We start from the raw sequence: 14,670 nt of genomic DNA, 5'->3' as shown, positions 1-14,670 counted from the left end.
ACCCTACTATCTCCCTCCTTTGCTTCTACTCACAAGTTGTAGAATGGAACCGAAGAAAATCACAGAACTATACTTACTAGGTCTACCACAAAAGTATGCTATTTCACTGCAGCAAGACAATCACCCACAATCCATACCCTATACCCTTCACCAGGGCTTTTCTAAATCACATTTCTCCTCAAGCCTCCCACATTCCTGCTTACCCTCTCAGCTGAGGTCTTCTCATACTTCACAGAAAAAAATGAGACCATTCACCAAGAGCTCCCTCTTCTCCCTTCATCCCACATCCCTCTGATATCATATCTCACTATATTTCCTCTTTCACTCCAGTCTCTAGTGAAGAGGTGGACTTTCTTCTTGCCAATACCTCAAAAGGCCCCCTTGGCCCTCTTTTCTTTCATCATCACAAGCACCCTCACTACTTCCCTAATCTTCAGTCTCTTCCTATCTATTGATTCCTTCCCTGCTCTCTCCCATCTCCCCATCCTTAAAAAAAACCTGCACTAAGATCCTACCATACCTGTTATCTATTGCCCTCCCTCTCTTTCCCCTCTCAGCTGTTGTGTTTGCCCTTCATTCTCTAAGAGGATCATGACATCAAGATGATGACATGACTTGCAGTTTACTTTGATTTGAGTGAGGGAGGGCTGTGCAAGGTCACCAGCCTCACTTTCTTCTCCTGAGCCATCTGGGTCCAGCAGCCAGATATTCATCGGGATGTCCTCCAGTTTCCCATCATCCCCTCTCAGCTAAGCTTGTTGAAAAGGCAGTCTACACTCCATCCCTCCGATTCCTTTTTAAGCCCTCTGCAATCTGATACCAACCTCATAGTTCAAATCAAACTGCTGTCTTCAAAATTATGAATAATAATCTCTCATCTGTCAAATATCATGTTCTTTCCTCAGTCTTTTTTTTCCCTGACTTTTTCTCAGTCAATAAGCATTTATTAAGTGCTTACCATGCATCAGGAAATGTGATCAGCACAAGAGACACAAAGAAGGGCACCACAGCATTTGACGCCACTCTTTCCTCTCTGAGTTTTCATTACTCTGCTTTTTCTTGGTTCTTCTCTTACCTGTCTGATAATTCCTCAGTCCCCTTCACTGAATCTTTAACTGTGTCATGCCCACTAAATGACCCCTCACAGCTATGTCTTAAGCCCTCTTCTCTCTTCTCTTTATATTCTTTAGATTAATGATCTCATAAACCTCCTTGGTTCAATGACCATCTCTACACATATAATGTCCAAATCTATACATCTCCAACCCTCTTCTCTCTCCTAAACTCTAGTCCTACATCACCAACTGTCTACTGGGTATTTTAAACAGTGTGTCTTGTATCTATTTCAAACTCAGTATATTCTAAAGAGAATATATTATCTTTACCCCTAAACCTTCCCCTCTTTTGAACTTCCCTGTTATTGTTGAGAGTACCACCATACTCCCAAACCATTGATATTTGAAACCTCATTGCCATCCTTGGTTTCTCACTATCACTTACCTCACATATTCAGCTAGTTATAAAATCTTATTTATTTCTTTGCAACATTTCCTTTATCCACTCACACATCCATGGTTCATAGATCACCTCCCACCTAAACCATTTCAATAAACTTCTAATTGAACTTCCTGCCTTAAGTCTATCCCCACTCCAATCAATCCACTTTTCCTAAGATGCCAATGTGATTTTCCTAAAGAGAAGATCTGACCATATCATTGCCCTTCCCCAATAAATTCTGGGGGCTCCATATTACCTGTAGGTTCAGCTACGAACTCGTTGACTTGATATTTAAAGCCTGTCACAACCTGGCCCTTCTTTTGTATTTTCTTTCTTTCATATTACTCCCCTCCACTTACTCTAAGGTCCAGTCATATTGGCCACCTTGTTCCACACACATACTGCCTCACTGGCTAACCTCCATGCCTGAAATATTCTCCTGTTTCCCCTTTGCCTCCTAGATTTCCTGACTTCTTTCAAGACTCAGCTCAAATGCTCCATTCTAGAGGAGTTCTTTCTCTTCCTCTCAGCTTCTAGTGCTTTCTTCTCTAAAGTTGCTATCCATATTTAATATATGCATATATATACATATACATACATATATACACACACGTGCATACTGTCCATAGCTGGCACTTAGCACAATATCTGACACTCAGTGATTGTTTCTTGTCCTTCATTTTCAAGAAGGACCAGCGACATTGCTGGTGATGTTCTCACTCATAGGTGAATAGGATTTAAGGGAGGCAGCCTCATTCTCTTTCTCAGAATCATCAAAGTCCAGCGGCAGGACAAAAGTCAGGACGACCAGAGATGGCCCGGGATGCGGTGAATGATCGTGACATCTTTGACCCAAGTTTTAAGTGCTCCACAGCACCTGCTTCAGCCACTTTCACAGCCATTGGAACAAACTGCCCATTCTAGAGTGGTTTGCCTTTTCCTTCTATCATCGTACAGATGAGGAAACTAAGGCAAACAGGGTTAAATGACTTTTCCAAGGTCACACAGCTAGTAAGTGTCTGAGAGAAGATTTGAACTCATAAAGATAAATTCTCCTGACCTCAATCCTGGCGCTCTAACCACTGTGCCACCCAGCTACCAACTTTTGTCTAGGGAATTGCTTAGTGAGGGCAAAGACAAGTGATTTGCCTAGGGTCAATCACCCAGTATTCCTCAGAGGCAGGACCAAAATTCAGGTGTTCACCTGAGTCTGTCACTTCTCTGTTGACCATAACCTAGCTGTCTCCTCCCAGGGAGCAAATGTGTTGATAACTACACATTATATAATGAAAAGATGACTGACCACAAGAACATTTGTGAGTCTTGTCATATTTGTGTAATAAAACACGACATCATAAAACTTTAAATACTTCATATACCTGCATTTTAGCTTCACGAACACATGAAAGGCAATTTTAAAGAAAATTGGGAATAGTGTGAAAATTAATATCCCTAAAACTCTGAGATGTAGCTGTGGTGGAATGTCTGGAAAGCTAACCTGAGTCAGAAAAACCGGAGTGCAAATTTCACCTATAACCTACACACTGTGTCTTCAGAGAACTCTCTAAGGTCAAGAGCTTCCTGCATTAGCAGAGCGGGATTTCTCACCCAGTGTGCCCTACCAATCAAACCACAGACCCAATTTTAAAAGGGGGGGAAAAAGAGAAAAATGATCTAACAATGTGACTCTTAAAAGTTGCCTGTGCTTCCCTATTTGCTCTACATATAAGATACAAACTCCGCGGCCTGGTATCGAAAAGTACTCCAACAACTCATTTTTCAGACTTATTCTCATCTAACTATCTTTCACGTGCCATGCATGTATCTCAGCCACACTGACCTATGAGGTGTTTGCTGAATTTGGGGTTCCGTCTCTTAGCTCTGTGCTTAGAATGCACTATCTCTTTCTCTCCCCTTCTCTCCCCTTCCCTTCTCTCTCCTTTTCCTCCTTCTGTTCTCTCTCCTCTCTCATTCTGCATTTTCTCTCCCTCTCTCTCTCCCCTCCCCCTTCTTTCCCCTTTCTTCTCTTTCTCTCTGTGTTCTTCCATTCTCCCCCACCTCTGCTTTTTCTTTTCCCTCTTTCTTTCCCCCTTCTTGCCCTTTCTTTCCTTTCCCCTCTCTGCTTTCTCCCCTATCTCTGCTTTCTCTCCTTCTTCCTCTTTTCCTTCTTCCTCCCTCTCTCTGCCTGCTTCCCTCAAACACATTCTCTCCCCCCCCCTTTCTCTGCCTCCAAAATAGTTACTTGTCAAATATTCCCTAGTGGAATGAAAACTCTGAGCACTGAAAATAGTTCATTTCTGTCTTTGCCTAGCACAGAGTTTTGCACTTAACAGAAACTTTAATAAATATTTACTGACTTGGTGGTTTCGTGGTCCCACATCAAACATCCAATGATCAAAACCTTTAAAGATGATATAATTCTTTCACTGCCATATTTGTAATTACAGTGGGTTGATTTAAGTATCTTGTCTATTTCGGAAAAATTACTTAGGGATACTTAGCATTTCTCAGATAAATAACACAGCCAATCTGGTAAGTAAATTAAAATAATGAAATTATTCAGGGCATCATTAGATCTGTTCATGGACTAGAGATATGATTATCTCCAGAGAAAGAGAATCAGAGGAATTGAGGTTCTTTGCCTGTAATACTATAAAACTATAGTAAATAAGTGCCTAACACAACCTAGGCACATTGGAGACCATTGAAAAATATTTTGGTGTTAAGTTTTTGTTTTGTTTTTACAAGATAATGTTTTCATTTTAAAGATTAACTTCTGATATTTTTGATCACCATTCATGAATTCACCAGCATGGATCATTCATCCACCAGTTTGGATAGGGATGCTTTCATGTCTTTTCACCCTAGGTGTGTGTCTAGTCCTGATTCCTCCATAAATCTACCAAGGAGGTTGTTTTGGTTTTTCGTTTGTTTGTCTGCTTGTTTGTTTCAAGTGGTAAAGAATTTGTTCTTTTGGTAGCTTCGGTGCACCCGTGGACCACTTGGACTGTCTGTCTGTCATCACTGATTGACAGGTCCAGCTCCTATACTCGTCCAATATCCTTGATGCTGTCATAGAGGGTGCTTCTAGCCTGCAAATGGACACTGAGAACATCCCTATTGACATCCACCACACGTCTATGGATTGTTGATAATTGCACAAATCATAGGACCATTCTATTAGAGATTTAATATTGGAAGGGATCTTATAGATCATCGAATTCAATCCTCTTCATTTGACTAAGGAGGAAACTGAGATACAGAGAGGTTAATCTCTTTGGCATCACCACAGCAGCTATGTAGTCCGGGACTTTAATGCCTTGTACAAACAGAAACAACTGAAAAAGGAAATCTCCTTTTTGTTTAGATCCCTTTCTATTGCATAATTATGTTAATACCTTGATTGATTCAACATTCAAGGAATCACTGAATAAAACAATTTCTTTAGTCAAGTTTCTAGTTTCAAGAAACTCACAGACTCTTGAATAACTTTGTTGCACAGGTAAGAGATGTCAGGGATCAATGAGCATATCAGCAGACTCTGTGTGGGCACTTGTCTTCCATCTACTAGGTGTTCAGAAGCATGACTGTTGTCCAAGTTTATAAATTATAAAAGCATTAAACATTATTTGAAAAGCCTGACAAAACTGTGGGTTTATTCTTTTGTTTTATATTATTATTTCCAAAGTAAATATATCCACAGCAAAAATTATCTCCATTAGAACCTTAGTCCATGGTATGCAGATGACTGTAGATTCTGTGAAATTCTAGCAGGGCTTAGAAGGTTAGAAGGACCTTGAGTTTTGACTTAATGGTGGACTGTTGCCCAAAGACCAGTCACATCAAGTTCACAAAGGCTCATCACCAAAGCAAAAAAAAGGAGTGAAAAATGAAAACAAATAATGATTTTTTAAAACATAGACAACTCGTGAAGATAATCTACCAAGGCCAAGAGCTGGTTGTGATCTGCATTAGTAACTGAATAATCATAGCGATGAAATAGTAAGCATGAAATCATTTTAATCTGATACATGTTTTAAATAAATGCGGTAGACCTCTGAAGAAAGGCTTATTTTTTTAATGACTGAAAAAAAAACAGCTCATCAACTTGGCCCATGAACTTGTTTTTTCAATATTTTGATAAATGTGTTTCAAAATAAGTGGTTTCCTTTGAAATCCTAAGTATTTTGTTTTATGCATTTAAAAGCATTATTCTGAAGAGGTTCTCAGACTTTATCAGACAAAGACTGGCAAATGGAAGTATCGCATACACACACTCACACACACACTCACGCGCACACACATGCACACATGCACGCACACATATTAAGAACCCCTCATCTACTTAACCTTAGGGTACTGTATCATATGCAGATATTTTCCCTGAAATAATATAGTAGTCAGGAAAAAAGGTAATAATGTTTTCCCTAAGATTTCACAAGTCAGCAGAAAAGCTCAGCCCCAAATGGCTATGCTGTATGTGGTGGAACACAGACATTATGAGATGATTTTGAAGGCACTCCATGGTCTCCTTTAGAGAGTCTCCTTTTCCAAATTTGTTCTCCCTTTAAAGGCAGCAGAAACTCTCGATACAGAATGGAAACTAAGCAACAAAAGAACTGAATTAGAGAGTTAATATGGCAAATGCACTAGGAGCACATTCTTCCAGTTTATTACAGGTTGAGGCTGCCAGCTTTTAGGATTTTCATTAGTGCTTAAGAAAACAGTACAAATCATTTTTCTTGTGACATAACTTACAGAGGCAAATCCTTCATAACTTAATTAGAGCCACAAATGTTGGAATCTGCTTTCTGCACCCTACTTTCATACTCCATAAGAGACAAATTGCAAGCAAAAGAACCTGATGTTAACAGGTATTTAGATGCTATTATTGTTGTTCAGTCTTGTCCAACTCTTGGTGACCCTGTTGGAGGTTTTCTTGGCAAAGATACTGGAGCAGTTCTCCATTTCCTTCCCCAGTTCATTTTACAGAAGAGGAAACTGAAGCAAATAGGGTTAAGTGACTTGCCCAGGGTCACACAGCTAGTGAGTCTCTGAGGCCAGATTTGAACTCAGGGATACAAGTCTTCCTGACTCCAGGCCCAACACTCTATCTACTGTGCCACCTAACTGCCCTTGATATTTAGTAAGATAAATTCAATTTAAAATAAATTTCAAGGGTATGGTTTGAAATCATGACCATTTCCATCCATTGTTTATACTTTCCAAAGTCATGGTACTATGTTCTCTCTCATTCAGAATGATAATCCTGTAGTCCTTCAAAATTCTCCACTCCCAAGGAGAGATTTAATCATATCCAATAGATTCTACTTAGCACCAAAAAATCTTAGGATTAAAAGGAATCTTAGACACCCTCTAGTCTAACACCTTAATTAGTGCTGAGGTGACTTGTCTAGGGTTATATCCAAATGGGGTCAGGAAGAGTTGGACAAAACTAATCAACTAAACAACAAAGATTAGACTGCAGATGTAGAGTCAGGTCCAAACTGATAGAATACAAATCATTTCTTCTCCAACGCTACTGCTAATATACCTGCATTACCTCACCCTTCTTGCTACCAAAGAACATTCTAGAATCTCAAAGGTCAGTGGTGATAAAAGAGGAGAATTACCATGAGGTAACGTGGATGTCCTTGAGAAGACTAATAAATCTGTCCATCAAGGGAACACACAGGGGGCCCAGGAGGTTGTCCCAATTGGGTTGCATATATTCTGAAGCTCTCCGCTGGGCATCACTTTCACAACAAAAGTAATCGGCACAAGGTGTGACAATGTATGGGATGAAATAATAATTCCCACTAGATGCCTAGAAGAAAGAAAAAAAATTTCAGAAAGTACCATCAATAAAAGTGGAGACATGACTCAAAGTGGTAATTGTGGGGAAAGAATTTCGAAAGCTGTGAATAGAACTTACTTCTTAGCAGTAACAATGAACGTAACGTTACTGAATTTCAAAGATTAAGTATAACACATAAGGACAACATACTATTTCACAGAATTTAGGCCATGAAAGCTTTAGATCAGTATATCTTTTTGTTTTAAAATGCTCAACCTGACAGTATGTGACGTAAGACTTCTCTATCAGTTTACTTTAGCATCTTCACATTTAAAAGTCACACTGTTTCAACAGTACATTTTTTAAAATGAAGTAAACTGAGCTAACTAATAAACAAAGGTTACCAAGTAAGCATCCTACTTAGGCTGATTTAACGAATAAGTAAATAAAACTCATTTGTAGTAAGCATACTGCCATACTATCAATGCAGGTGAGAAAACATTTATAATAATAAGTGCACTGCTATGATCACTGCTCAGTAGTAATCTTGGGGGGGGGTGTCCCCAAAGTTTTAGCACAATTTTAAGCTTTCAAAGCTTAAACTGCCTTAAGATTTTGGGGAACCCTGTATTTACGGGAAGCAGATCTAAGTGAGCATGACTAACTGTAGGGAAAGTTGAAATGATTACAAAAAAATCTATTTTAAAAATTTCTAGTGCATTACATCAGAAGCATCCAACACTCAGTCCATGCAAGGAATCAATTTATGTAATTGGGAAATATTAACAAAATAAATAAAAACACAATGAAACACAGATACTGTTACGTTTAAAAATGAAAGCAACGTTGTAGCCCCCAGGAATCCTCCCTCATATACGGGTACTCTGTTTCTATTTGAGTTTGAGATCACTGAATTATATGATTCTTAAATGCAGCAGTATATTTATTTTCACAACATAACATTAAGTATGAAATGGCAATTTTACGTGCATTAATTTTTAAAATTTTGAAGGATGTTTTGGGGGATGATTATACTTATCTCCCACCAGATTTAATGTATTACATTAAAACTAAAAATTAAATAAATAATTGAAACTAAAATTAAAAACTAAAATTTACAGGAATAAATGGAGTTTTCATTAAAGTGACAAGTAGTACCTATCTAAAACCATCAGCAAGCATTAACTGTAATGAGGATAATCTAGAAGCTTTCCTCATGAGATCGGGGGGATTGGTGGGGGAGAGGGAGGGAGAAACAAGGATGCCCATTATCACCATTATTATTCAATATTGTACTAGAAATGTTAGCTTTAACAATAAGAGAAGAAAAAGAAACTGAAGGAATTAGAATAGACAATGAGGAAATAAAACCATCACTCTTCACAGATGATATGATGGTATACTTAGAAAATCCTAGAGAATTAACTAAAAATCTACTTGAAATAATGAACAACTTTAGCAATGTTGAAGAACATAAAATAAAATCATATAAATCATTAGCATTTTGATATAGATATAGATAACAAAGCCCAGCAACAAGAGACAGAAAGAGAAATTCCACTTAAAATAACTATAGACAATAAAAAATATTTAGGAGTCTAACTGCCAAGACAAACCCAAGAAATATATCAACCCAATTACAAAAGATTTTTCACACAAATAAAGTTAGATCTAAACAATCGGAAAAATATCAATTGCTTGTGGGTTGGCCAAGTTAATATAATAAAAATAAAAATTCTGCTTAAATTAATTTACTTATTCAGTGCCATACCAATCAAACTACCAAAAAACTTTTCTAGAGTAAGAATAAATAGTAACAAATTTCATCTGGAAGGACAAAAGTTCAAGAATATCAAGAGAATTAATTTTAAAAATTGCAAAGGAAGGCAGCCTTACTGCACCAGACTTAAAATTATATTATAAAGTGGCAATCATCAAAACTATTTGGTACTGGCCAAGAAATAGAATGGTGGATCAGTGGAATAGGTTAAGGACACAAGACACAGTGTAAATGACTACAGTAATCTACTATTCTGAGATAAGAACTCACTACTTAACAAAAACTGCAGAAAAAACTGGAAAATAATAAAGTAGAAACTAGGCATAGACCAATATCTCACACCCTATACCAAGATAAGGTCAAAATGGGTACATGATTTAGACATAAGGGATGATACCATAAACAAATTAGGAGACCAAGGAACAGTTTACCTGTCAGATCTATGGAGAACAGAAGAACTTATGAGCAAGCAAGAGATAGAGAACATTGTCAAATGCAAAATGGATCATTTTGATTACATTACATTAAAAAGTTTTAGTACAAACAAAGCTAATGCAACTGAGATTAGAAGGAAAACAAAAACCTGGGAAACAATTTTTATAGCCAGTGTTTCTGATAAAGGCCTCATTTCTAAGATATGTAGAGAACTGAATTGAATTTATAAGAATACAAATCACTGCCCAATTAATAAATGATCAAAGGATATGAACAGGCAGTTTTCAGAGGAAGAAATTAAAGCTACCTATAGTCATATGAAAAAATGATGATATTTGTAACTCATAAGACCTTTCTCATTATTAGGGTAGTTAGAAGGAGTATATATAGAGAGAGGGCACAGGTGTGAGTTGAATATGAAGGGATAACATCTAAAAAATAAAATTAAGAGGTGAGAGAAGAATGTATTGTGAGAAAGAGAAAGGAAGAGGTAGAATGGGGTAAATTATGTCACATAAGAGAAGCAAGAAAAAGCTTTTACATTGATTCAGAGGGAATAACATACACACTCAATTGGGTATAGAAATCTATCTTACCCTGCAGGAAAGTAGGGGGGAAATAGATAAGAGGAGAGGGGTTGATAGAAGGGAGGACAAATTGGGGGATGGGATAGTCAGAAGCAAAACACTTTTGAGGAGGGATAGGGTGAAAGGAAAGAGAGAATAGAATAAATGAGGGGTGGGATAGGATGGAGAGAAATATAGTTAATCTTTTACAACATGACTATTGAAACACGCACAGTCTACCAGTGGCATGCCAGGAAATTGAATCGCTTCCATTTGAATGGTCTTGGGAAGATTCTGAGGATCACCTGGCAGGATAAGGTACCAGACACTGAAGTCTTTGCTCCAGCTGAACTGCCAAGTATTCAAACTATGCTTCAGAGAGTGCAACTCCGAGCTGGCCATGTTGTTCGATTGCCAAATGTACACTTGCCAAAAAGACTATTTTATGGAGAACTTGCATGGGGCAGGCTATCACACGGTGACCAGAAGAAACGATACAAGGACACTCTCAAGGTCTCTCTCAAGAACTTTGGATTTGACTGTGCAACATGGGAGACATGGCACAGGACTGCTCAGCATGGCGTGCCCACATCAGAAAGGGTGCTGTCCTCTTTGAGCAAAGCAGAATTGAGACAGCACAAAGCAGGATGCGCAAATTTGGGATAATCCACCCCAAATATTCACACAGACTATCTGTGCCCAAACTGTGGTAGAGCATTCCAAGCTCGTGTTGGTTTGATCAGCCACAGTCAGACACACTGAAATTTCACTTTACAGTGGTGATGTCACTTTGGTCCTCTTTGAAGGCAAAGGACAACAACCAACCAACCAAACAACCAATCATTAATGAAGTGTTTTGCATGACTACACATGTATAACCTATATCAAATTGCTTGCCTTCTCAATGGGAGGTGAGGGGTGAAAGGAAGGGAGAGAATTTGGAACTCAAAGTTTTAAAAATGAATGTTAAAATTGTTTCTACATGTAATTGGGGAAAAATAAAGTATTAAATAAAAATTTAAAATAATTTTCCTCATCTGTAAAATGGGGGTAATAATAAGCATCTACCTCCGAGGGTTGCTGTGAGGATAAGATGAAATATGTGTAAAGCATGCCACAAACTTTAAACTGCTAAATATAAATGAGAGTTATTATTATTATATTAATGAATATTTGCTGACAAATTTGGAAAAGCTCAGTCTAAATCAAGGATCTAGATAAAAGAATTTTTTAAAGTAATACAATCTAATTGCTTTCAAATATACCGTTACTACAACTAAATGATAAAGAACCCAAAGCAGAAATCCTTTTGGATCCTGCTTCAATAAATAAGTCAGGCTTTTTCTTATTTGAATAGAAATGCTACAGTACCAAAAACCACTGATTCTCTTAAATGGATTAAAAATTACCCCATAAATCTCTGATATGTTATGAATTTCCTCCACAAAACCATTCATGCTGGAAAGCACAAAGATAAACTTTTAGTCAAATTGTCACCAATTTCAAATGAGTAAACGTATGTAATAGACATACGAGCATACATGTGTAGGTGTGTGTGCATATATGTACACACATGTATGCTTTAAATATACACACATGACATGAGGTTATGTATTTGAATAGAAGGCTATATCCATACACATACCTGTCCAGACATATGCAGAGAGAAAGAGTGAGAGTGATAGAGAGAAACAGAGAGAGAGACACACAGAGAGACAGAAAGAGAGAGAATTAGGTAATTAGCTTCAAACTATTGGTATACTCCCAGGTACTGTTCTTGGTCGCCTTCTTTTTTCTCTTTGTAGTCTCTCAAATGATCGTATGATTTCATCACCTGCCACATGTTCAATTATTATCTCTGTGAATATGACTCCCAGATCTATATACCCAGCCCTAGTCTCTCTCCTGACCTTCAGTCCTGCATAACCTATTTCAAAACATTTTTGAATATTTCAAACTCAATGTGATATAGCCATTTAAAATTCAAAATGCTTGAATCAGGACTCATTATCATTCCCTCAAAACTCACTCCTTTTCTGTTATGCTTTTTTTTACTCTTTTTTATTTTATTTTATTATTATATTTTTATTTTATCTAATTGTTTTATTATAATTACTATATTATAATAATAAAATTATTATTTTATTATTTTTTGCATTTTACAATTTTATATTATCCAAATTCCAAACATCCTTCCAGTCAACCCACAACATCAGGGCCATCTTTAACTCCTCACTCACACTCACATGTCCAATTAATTGCCAAATTTTCTTATTGCTAACTCCATAATATCTCTTGAATATGTTCCCTCCTCTTCCCTCACAGGGCAGTCACCCTAGTTCAGGCTCTAATCACCTCTGAACTGGACTACCTCCACAGCCTTCTCACTGGTGTCCCTGCTTCAAGTCTTTTCCCACTCCAATCCATCCCACAAACAGTTACCAAAGTAGCTCTGACCATTTTACGCACAAGCACTCCCAATGGATAAATTCTAATAGACTTCCTATTACCTTTAGGTTCAAATATAAATTCCTGTATTTGGCCTTAAAGCATTTTCCACACTTTTCAGTGTTCTTATACACTACTCTCCTCCATGAATTTTAAGATCTATTTATATGGGCCTCCCTGCTCCTCCACTTTCCATACCACGGCACTGGTTGAATCCTACATCTGTAATATTCTCCCTCCTCACCTCTACCTCTTATCATCCTTTGCTTCCTTCAAGATTTCAACTCAAGCACTACCTGCCGCAGAAGACCGTCCCTGCTCCCCCTAGCCGCTGGTACCTTCCCCTATACGATTACCCTGTTTCTACTCTGCATAGTAGCATTCCAGCATAATTACAATTGCAGAATAAGCTCCTTGAAAGCAGGAAATAATTTTACTATTTCTTTACATACCCAGCTCTAGTGCATATTAAGCCCTTAATAAATGTCTTTACTGATTTATAGGTTGATAGACAGCAACACATGGAAATGATGGGTCAGGCAGAAAAAGTAGAGACTATATACTTAGGTGGAATATTCTACTATTAGATAAAACTGCCACATGAAAAAAGAAAGAAGAGGAATATGAAAAATCTAATATCATAAGACAAATTTTCTTTGGAAAGCACAACTTTCCATGGACCACCACAGGTTTTCAAGGTAGAAGATTTAGAACCTCATTACATCCACAAATCAGAGGATAGGTATTTGCTATCAAGAGTTACAAAGTAATGTTTTGGGAAATGAATTTTCCTTTGTTTCAACATATCCAAAACAAATTTTAGAAAGGAATACAGATAACGAGACATTTTGAGGTACTATTTTTAAACAGAAGAATAGCAATCATGAAGAAATACTTTAAGAAAAAGGAATGGATCCCAGAAGGGTTCTTTGGGCAGAGTGAAAAAAATAGAAACCATTCATAAATGACAACCTTGAAACTACAGAAATAAAGCAACACCATCTAGAAGATTAGGAAAGAATGGACTTTGATGAGTGGAGAAGGGAGAAAAATAATCTATAAAATTTTAAGGAGATATAAAAACAAACATCCTCAGATGAAAAATAATAGTAATCAAAAAATTAGAAAAAAATATACTTTCCAAATGAGAACGTTGCTATTCTAACCTAAAAGATATGAGAATAGCAAAAGCTTACGAAATTCTAAGAATCTTAAAATGATAGAATACACATTTAGATTTGGGGGATCAGGGGTTAAAGGTTAGAGCATATTTTTAAAGGTATCAGAATTCAGGTCAAGAATATATTACTCTAGTTAGACTACTTTTATACAGTGGTACATTGATCTAAAGAGGCATTTTAATTGTTTAAATATTTCAAGTATTTAGTCAGTTAAAACAAAGTTAATTTGATTCAGAAAAGGCAGGTTTGTGAATGAATCTAACTCTTATTACATTTATATAATACCAAAAATGGTCAGTTGCTGACTCAAAAGTTTACATATCCACAGCCATCTACACAATCACTCCATACTATGGGTGCTGATATGTTATCTCAGCGTTAAAAACCTAGCTAAGTTTTGAAGTATATGTTTTTGTTACTAGAAGAGGTGATGTAACTTCAGATCACAGTTAACTGTAACTCAGATTTCAAGAGCCCAAACCCTAAAATCAAAATGGCAGAGCTGGATATGATCAAATCTATCTTCAAAAGCAGATCATGAATGAAAAGTAAAAGTGTCATTTCTATGCATAAAAATTTGCCAAATGAAACATGATAGCATAGAGTTGTATAAATATTTCTTTCAGTGCTCTTTAATCCATAAAATGAATAGCAAATTAACGAGATCATCTACCTGAAATATCCCCTTCAATTTGGAATAAATTTCAACTAGCTGTTTCAGATCTCCCTATAAGACTGCCAAGGACCCAGTGACACCAAGATGGAAACACTGCTCAACAGGGCCAAGTGATATGACCTCTGACTTTTATTTACGGCTAGTGGCAGGTGGCAAAACATGGCAATGCAAACTCAAGGCTTATAACTGATTAGTTTGGGGTAAGTAAAATGTCCGTAAAAGGATTTATCTTAGCAATACCCTCAACTTGGTTTTCAGCTTGATGTTGTGAGACAGGTCAGGGGAAAAAG

General features: G+C 37.1%; 1 protein-coding gene across 2 annotated transcripts in view; it reads right to left on the bottom strand.

Annotated features, from left to right (window-relative positions):
- MAP3K15 (mitogen-activated protein kinase kinase kinase 15) overlaps window positions 1–14,670 on the bottom strand; it is a 145,702-nt gene that overhangs the window by 90,993 nt on the left and 40,039 nt on the right. For both annotated transcript variants that reach the window (XM_072615338.1, XM_072615339.1), the window contains one exon: window positions 7,131–7,324. In XM_072615338.1, coding sequence (XP_072471439.1) covers window positions 7,131–7,324 — 194 coding nt within the window. The remainder of the gene's footprint in view (window positions 1–7,130; window positions 7,325–14,670) is intronic.

This window comes from Notamacropus eugenii, chromosome 5, assembly GCF_028372415.1.
Source record: "Notamacropus eugenii isolate mMacEug1 chromosome 5, mMacEug1.pri_v2, whole genome shotgun sequence".
In the NCBI taxonomy this organism is placed as follows: domain Eukaryota; kingdom Metazoa; phylum Chordata; class Mammalia; order Diprotodontia; family Macropodidae; genus Notamacropus; species Notamacropus eugenii.
This window is presented reverse-complemented; position numbering and strand designations above follow the sequence as displayed.